General features: G+C 54.2%; 1 protein-coding gene across 1 annotated transcript; it reads left to right on the top strand.

The window, feature by feature from the left end:
- Positions 1-1,613: 1,613 nt before the first annotated feature.
- Positions 1,614-7,077, top strand: CYP1A2 (cytochrome P450 family 1 subfamily A member 2; the record flags this gene model as incomplete). The annotated part of the gene is made up of 6 exons (XM_084240523.1): positions 1,614-2,444; positions 3,009-3,129; positions 3,592-3,681; positions 4,256-4,379; positions 5,131-5,217; positions 6,780-7,077. The coding sequence occupies 6 exons, from the start codon at positions 1,614-1,616 to the stop codon at positions 7,075-7,077; spliced, it is 1,551 nt and encodes a 516-aa protein (XP_084096649.1).
- Positions 7,078-8,453: the final 1,376 nt, after the last annotated feature.

Below are 8,453 nucleotides of genomic sequence, written 5' to 3'. Positions count from 1 at the left end.
TATGTTCACACTGAAGAAAATTAGCTTTAATTTCAGGTCGTCTAATCCCCAGTCCAGGTCCCATTTGTCCTTTGCAGCTTCAAAATGTATTTTTTTTTAAATCCGAGGTCCAACCAAAGCTCCCATCATACATTTGGTTGTGTCTCTTTATCAGAGTCTACTCAAGAACAGGCCCTTGCCTTTTTTTTTTTTTTTTAATGACGTTGACCATTTTGCAGAATCCAAGCTAGTTGTCACATGGAACAGTCCAGAACTGAACAAAGGACAGATTTTCTTCATTCACTTTTATATATCTTACTGTGTCTTAGAGGGGCGGGCTGGGGACTCTGCTCAGAAGGCCAGATCTCCATCATCTCTTGCCACACATGAAGGTCTTGGGCTGGAACGCGCTTCTCCCCTACCTGGCCTCTCCTGTCTGGGTTGTTGGAGGGGTGCCACAGAGTTCCCCCCGGCCAGGAGCAGCGAGCCCCCTCCCCCTGTGAGCCCAGACAGTGGCAGACAGTGGGAAGAAGCCTGGACCAGCCCAGAGGCTCAGCGTTTCCACCCCAGACTCTGCCCTGTCCTTGAGAGAAGTCAGCCCCCGATCCTGAACCCCAAAAGGAGCTGGGGATCCTCAAGAGGGACACAACACCTGTCCCCAGAGAACTGCCCCTCAGCCTTGGGGAGTAGGTGGAGCTGAGGGATCATGGCCCAAGGCCAAGGGCTGATCCTTTCAACTTTATTCAGTGACTTTGCTATCAGGTGACCAGGACAGCAGGGCCAATCTCACGGAGGGTGGTGTTTATAAAAGGGCCCTTCTGGAGCGAGCAGCTCTGTGCCAGCCCCCGCTACCCTGGCGATCTCAAGCTGCCTCCCTACAGGTACCTTTCTTGGGAACTTTCTCAGTCCCCAGGATCCCCACCCTATGGCTTGGGCACCACTAGAGATGGAGGGGTGGGGGCCCCTGGATTCTATGATGGAGGCCTGAGTTCTACTCCTGTTGGCTGGCTGCAGACCTCAGTTTCCCCATGTTTTCTGAGCTAGCAACTTAGACCGGGCCGCCTCTAAGGACCCTTAGTGTGTGTGGAATGGCACGGTGGGAAGGGATCCCCCTGGCATGAGGGCAGCCCTGCAGCCCAGCCGCAGCCTCCAGGACTGTGAACATCTGGGGACTCAGGCCTTTCTTGGTCTTAATAACGAATGCTCTGGGGAGGGGGATTGAGCCACGGGGCAGCCTAAGCTCTCTGCTCCCTGGTTACGAACAGGCAGGCACCCTTTGGCACAGCGCCTAGCATACGCCTTGTGCTGAGAGCTCGTGGGGAGCACCCCTGATTTGAGGCGGTCACTAGTCTTCACTCCAGACTCAGAATTGGAAACTGAGGGGATGGGTGGAGGGGAGGGCCAGGCTGGGGAGTCCAGGCACTCAAATGGGCCTCCCAAGGCGCCTCTGCAGCCCTCAGATTGTGTGAGGCGCTAAGGGTGAGCCTCGCAGGGCCCTTGGATGTGTCTTAGTCTTTCTGGGTCTGGCTGGCAGCCGAGCGTATGCTGGTATTTATCGACGCTGAGAGTGAAGGAACGAATGTTCCATCTCAGCCTTCAGTCTGGCTCCGCTCCTCCCCCTGCAGCCGGTACAGATGGCAGCGCCCCAGTCTGCATCCTTCTCCAGCACGGAGCTGCTCGTGGCCTCCGCTATCTTCTGCCTGGTATTCTGGGTGATCAAGGCCTGGCAGCCTCGGGTCCCCAAAGGCCAGAAGAGTCCCCCAGGGCCCTGGGGCTGGCCCCTGCTCGGGCACGTGCTGACCCTGGGCAAGAACCCCCACTTGGTCCTGTCCCGGCTGAGCCAGCGCTACGGGGACGTGCTGGAGATCCGCATCGGCTGCACGCCCGTGGTGGTGCTCAGCGGTCTGGACACCATCCGGCAGGCCCTGGTGCGGCAGGGCGACGATTTCAAAGGTAGACCTGACCTCTACACCTTCACCTTGGTCACTGACGGCCAGAGCATGACCTTCAACCCAGACTCTGGACCGGTGTGGGCCGCCCGCCGGCGCCTGGCCCAGAATGCCCTCAACACCTTCTCCATCGCCTCGGACCCAGCTTCCTCATCCTCCTGCTACCTGGAGGAGCACGTGAGCAAGGAGGCCGAGGCCCTGATCGGCCGGCTGCAGGAGCTCATGGCCAGCGCCGGGCGCTTCGACCCCTACAACGAGGTGGTGAGGTCGGTGGCCAACGTCATCGGCGCCATGTGCTTCGGGCAGCACTTCCCCCAGAGCAGCGAGGAGATGCTCAGCCTGGTGATGAGCAGCCACGAGTTCGTGGAGACCGCCTCCTCCGGGAACCCGGTGGACTTCTTCCCGGTCCTGCACTACCTGCCGAGCCCCGCCCTGTGCAGGTTCAAGGACTTCAACCAGCGGTTCCTTCGGTTCCTGCAAAAAACAGTCCAGGAGCACTACCGGGACTTCGACAAGGTGAGCCTCCGTGCGGGTGGCGAGGGAGCCCCGCAGGGGGTGGCCCCTCTCACCAGCTCCAAGGCAGCCGCACCGCTGCCCTGCTGCTGAGTCCCCGGGAGCCCCGGACACCACAGGCCAGCTGTCTAACCCGGAGCCAGGCCCTCACCCTCTCTGGCCACAGTTTCTCCACCCCAGGAGCATCCTTCTCGGGGCTGCTCAAAACACCAGAAAGATAAGACCGTGAGGGGCCCTGGCACGGGCTTGCGGTGTGGAGGGCTGCTACGAGCAAGAGGGTTTTTGTTCTGCTGGAAGCTGAGCCCAGACAGAGATTAGCTCCCAGCTCATGTGTCACCTTGCTTCCTGGTCTCGCACCAGCCCCTTCTGCAAAACTGGAGCCCGGGGTGACCGGGAGAGGGTCAGTGGGCGTGAGTGACACTCCGAGCCCTCTGCAGAGTTGCCACCAGCTCTGCCGGGAGCCCTGCCCACTGCCTTGCGGCCAGGGGTGGTGCCCGGAGGGACAGGGCAAGGGCTAGCCTTTGGCCCTAGAAGTGCAGGGGAGCCCCTAAACTTGTGTCCCCTCAGAACAGCATCCAGGACATCACGGGCGCCCTGTTCAAGCACAGCGAGAAGGGGTCCAGAGTCGACGGCAGCGTCATCCCCCAGCAGAAGATTGTCAACCTTGTCAACGACATCTTCGGGGCCGGTAGGAGCCGGGCCCCGGCCCCTGCACGCATCCCCCACAGCCTTCCCAGCACCAGAGTCCACCAGATAAGTCACCAACCACACAGCAGGCGGTGGAGACGCAGGGACCGGGGCCAGGGTTTGGGCCCAGGTGGTGCCACCATCTTCCAGCGGAAACTCCACCAAGTCCTCTCCTCTGGGCTTCAGCTTCCCCGTCTGAACAACAAAGGGACCCTGCTGCGTGAAGTCTAGGCCCCTGTAATTCCAGCAGCTAATTGTGACACCAGTGACTCAATCTCAGGTTGAGGAAACCTCATCCCTGCCCTGAGAAAACCCATGGGATGGGAGCGGGGGAGTTAAGGGAGGGAAGCAGAAAAAGACCGAGCTTGGCTCATGCGGGGTGTGTGCTTGGTAAATGCTGGTTTCTTGTTCCTGTCTTGTTCCTTCCTTCCTCCCCCGCCCGACCTTGCCCCATGCTGTCCAGGGTTCGACACAATCACAACGGCCATCTCCTGGAGTTTCATGTACCTTGTGACAAATCCTAAGATACAGAGGAAGATCCAGGAGGAGCTGGGTATGTGATGTCCTCCGACCCTTGTCAGAGAGCAGTCTCGGAACCCCTGGTCAGCTGTTCAAGGTCATACAATTGTTATGTGCTACTCTGTGCAAGCCCTGTGCGCTCGATGGCACCTGCTCCTGCCAGGAAGTTGCTAGGAGTTAGTGGCTCTCAGACATGTAAGCAGACATGGTACCACATAGAGTGGGCCTTGGTTTAGGAGGGGAAGCAGGGCCTCCCTGGTGGCGTAGGGGTTAAAGACAGAGCTATCAAGATATCACCAGCCACTGCAGCACTAGCTCCATTCCCTGTGATCCCCTGCAATCCCCTGCCGGCGAGGGAGCTACCCCCATGGTGCAGCAGACCTCTCCTGTCTCACCCGCTGCTCCCCTCAGCAGTGTATTTCAGTCAGTCTGCCTGTTCTGTTCCCCACTCTGTCTCTGGTGAGTCCTCTCACCCCCCGCACCTCTGGCCTGCTCCCCAGCTCTTGTATGCATAAATAAATCTTAAAAAAAAAAAAACAAGAGGAGAAGCAGATGCCATGGAGCAGTCAAGACAGCCTCTAGTCCTGTCTGTCTTCTGTGACATGCAGACGCGGTGATTGGCAGGGCGCGGCGGCCCCGGCTCTCTGACAGACCGCAGCTGCCCTACATGGAGGCTTTCATCCTGGAGACCTTCAGGCACTCCTCCTTTGTCCCCTTCACCATCCCCCACAGGTGAGGTCCCCTCTTCTGCCCTCCCACTTCCAAACTCCCTGCAAGGTTTTCACCTCCCAGCTTCCTGGCCCTGGTCTCGGCTCAGACCTTCCATCTCCTTCCTGGCTATGACATCCGATTCCTTTGCTCAGCCCCATGACTAGCCCAGAGTCCAAATGTGATCAAGCTGGTGAAATCTCAGGAGGAAATAGCGATCCTGAGCTCCGCTCATGTTCCCTTCCTGCAGGTGCCCTCAGTCCAGCCAGGTGGTCTCCCTGCCCCTTACAGATATGACCCTCTCAGAATCTTCTCCAGAACCCATTCCCTGCCCAAGTCAGTCTTGACCCATACATCCTCTCCCTTAGAAACCTTTCTCAATTCACCCCTGGCACTTTGACAATGTCAAGAGAGCTAGTAAACACTTCTCAGTGAACTTACTCACTTTTGCCCATATGTTGGTCTAGCTACTCCCAGACTGAAGGGCCTGACTCCTCAGCCAAACTGGGCCCTCCCCAGGGTTGGCTCAGATTTCTGCTTGTTGGTTCCAAAGAACCGGTGCGCACACATGTTTATAAACACTTGTTGAAGCACAGGAGCCCAGGCAAGGGAAGAATCTTTTCACCCTTCCCTGCTCCTGACATTCCCTCGCAGGGCAGGTACAGAGACACAGTGGGCAGGCTATTGGGGTGAGCGGGAGGGAGGAGCAAGAAGGTCCAGAGACAGGCCCCAATTTTCTAGCCCTGAGGCTGACAGAGCCCTCTTCCCTCCTCAGCACAACAAGGGACACGACTCTGAATGGCTTCTTTATCCCCAAGGAACGCTGTGTCTTCGTAAACCAGTGGCAGGTCAATCATGACCAGTGAGTACACAACCCCACTAAAAATGTGTATTGTTCAGCAGTCGGAAGGTTGTTTGTCCCCCTATAATAAAGGAGTGTTGCCTTCTTGTTGTAGAGCCTGCTCTGAGTGACAACATTTACGTCCATATTTCTCAAATTTTACTGCACGTAGAATTTTTTTTAAAGACTTATTTATTGATGCATACAAGAACTGGAGTACAAGCCAGAGGTGTGGAGGGTGAGAGGACTCACCAGAGACAGAGTGGGGAGTAGAATAGGCAGATTGACTGAAGTACACTGCTGAGGGGAGCAGCGGGCAAGTCAGGAGAGGTCTGCTGCACAATGTGGGTTGCTCCCTGGCCAACCGGGGATTGAACTCGTGCTGCAGAGGCTGCGGACAGCTTCATAGGCTGTGTCTTAACCCCTTGCACCACTAGGAAGGCCCCTAGTGCACACAGAAATGACCAAGAAGTTGGTTATAGGTCATCTCCCAAGATTCCACTTGTAGGCAGGTAAGGTGGAGTGCTTCAGGTGGTTCTGATGCAAATAGCCAAGGGCCTTCCCTTTAGAAATTCAACTTTGGGGGCCTCCCCAGTGGTTCAGCAGTTGAGCGCTGGGTTGTGAAGCTGCCCGCAGCCTCTGCAGTGCCGGTTCGATCCCCAGCTGCTCTCCGGCCACCGGAAGAGGGTCCCACATGGCGCACAGACCTCTCCTGCCGCCCGCTGCTCCCCTCAGCAGTGTACTTCGGTCCTTCTGCCTGCTCTGCTCCCTGCTCTGGCTCTGGTGAATTCTCTCACCCTCCTGCGCTTCTGACTACACCCAGTGCTTGTATAAATAAATAAATAAATCTTTAAAAAAAAAAAAGAAAGAAAGAAATTCAACTTTGGTCTCTAGAAAAGGGGGCTGTATAATTTACCCCTTTCTAAAAAGGAATGCTGGCAATAATTATTTCAAAACAGTAAACAGAAACTAGGACATGCTGCTGATTGCCATTGTATATTGAGTAGGAGAGAGATAAACATGTTTTCCTTCTTTTAATTTCTTTTCATTAAGGCATTATTTCTTTAAAATAACAAACTAATATTGAAAGACACCATTTGCTAGGCCGATCACTTTAGAGAAAAGGTTTGGAAAAGAAGTAAGCTTCAGGGGTCTCCCTGGTGGTGCAAGGGGTTAAGATGCAACCTGTGAAGCTGTCCACAGCCTCTGCAGCACGAGCTTGATCCCTGGCCAGGGAGCTACCCACATGGCTCAGCAGACCTCTCCTGACTCTCCCGCTGCTCCCCTCAGCAGTGTACTTCAGTCAGTCTGCCTGTTCTGTTCCCCACTCTGTCTCTGGTGAATCCTCTCATCCCCCACATTTCTGGCCCGTACCCCAGTTCTTGTATGCATAAATAAATAAATCTTAAAAAAAAGAAGCTTCAAAGTGCAGGTTGGCCCCCACACGCCTTTTGTCCCCTCTACCTATTCTGACACTTTTGCCATCACCAGAGTCTTCTTTAGGCTTCCCCCAGAATAAAAGTTGCCCTTTCCTCAAGGGCCTCCCCAGCCCAGAAACCCCATCTCTTCTGTTCCTCTTGTAGGGAGCTGTGGGGTGACCCCTTTGAGTTCCGCCCGGAGAGATTCCTCACTGCCAGCGGCACTACCATCAACAAGACCATGAGCGAGAAGGTGATGCTGTTTGGCATGGGCAAGCGCCGGTGCATAGGGGAGGTCCTGGCCAAGTGGGAGGTCTTCCTCTTCCTGGCCATCCTGCTGCAGCGGCTGGAGTTCAGCTTGCCCCCAGGCGTGAAGGTGGACCTCACGCCCACCTACGGGCTGACCATGAAGCACGCCCGCTGCGAGCACTTCCAGGCGCGGCTGCGCTTCTCCATCAAGTAAAGAGGCACCGCCTGCCATGGCAGAGGGAGGGGTGGGGTCACCCCTGGAACCTCAGTTCTTGCTTTGTTCTTTCTTTATAACAACTTCACTGAGATGTAATTCACATGACATATAATTCACCTCCTTAAAGCATATAATCCAGAGTTGTGCTCCCATACCACAGTTGTAGAACCTTCTCATCACCAGGGAAAGAAACCTTATACTCATTAACAGCCTCTCTGCATTTCCCCCAACCCACCTCCCTGGCTCCAGGAGCCCCATGCAACCGCTGATCTACTTTCCGTCTCTCTGGATTTGCCCATGCTGGGCATTTCATATAAATGCAGTTATCCAATCGGAGTTCTTTTGTGACTGGCTTCTTCACTTAGCATCTGGTTTGCAGGCTCGTCCAAGTGGCAGCGCAAGTCAGCAAGCCCTGGCTTCTTGAGTCCTGAGACTAGGCTGCCTCTGTTCCCTCTGTCATTAGGTGCATCATGCCCTTTCCCTGCATGATCCAAGTACATGAACACTTACAGGAAACAGGTCAATTGCAGATGGATGAATGAGGATCCCGCAGATCCCATCCTCAAATGATAGATCATTGGATTCTTTTTTATTTTAAGATTTTATTTATTTATGCAAGAACTGGGGTATAAGTCAGAGGCGTGGGAGGGTGAGAGGATTCACCAGATCCAGAGCGGGGAGCAGAACAGGCAGACTGACAAAGTACACGGCTGAGGGGAGCAGCGGGTGTGGCAGGAGAGGTCTGCCGCGCCATGTGGGTATCTCCCTGGCTGGCCAGGAATTGAACCTGCGCTGCAGAGGCTGCGGACAGCTTCACAGCAATGCAATCAACCCGCTGAGCCACCAAGGAGGCCCAGAACATTGGATTCTTACGAGGTTCTGAGTTGTTTATCCACAGCTGGAGGGAGGATAATCTCCCCAGAAATGCTTGGGTGACCTGCAAAATGCCCAGGTCTCACCAAAGGACACTATCAAAAGAGTAAAATAAGCCACAAAATGTAAGGAAATATTTGTAAGCCACAAAATGTATAAGGAATTCCTACAATTCAACAAAAAAATTCAAAAACAGTCAAAGAACTTGGATGAACGGTACATTAAAGAAGATATACACATAGTCAATTAGTACACAAAAAGATGATCAACATTAGGGAAATACAAATCAAAACCACAATGAACTTACCACCTTATACCTGCTGGAATGGTTACAATTAAAAAATGAAAAATAATATATGTTGCTGAACATGTGGAGAAATTATACTCCTTATGCCTTACTGGTGGAAATATGAAATGGAAAAGTCCCAGTGGAACATGATTTGGTGGTTCTTTACAAAGTTAAACATTGACTCACATATGATCCAACAATTCCACTCCTA

This window comes from Talpa europaea (genome assembly GCF_964194135.1).
Source record: "Talpa europaea genome assembly, chromosome: 8".
Classification (NCBI taxonomy): Eukaryota; Metazoa; Chordata; class Mammalia; order Eulipotyphla; family Talpidae; genus Talpa; species Talpa europaea.
Note: the sequence above shows the minus strand (reverse complement) of the source record. Positions and strands in the feature narration are given on the sequence as shown.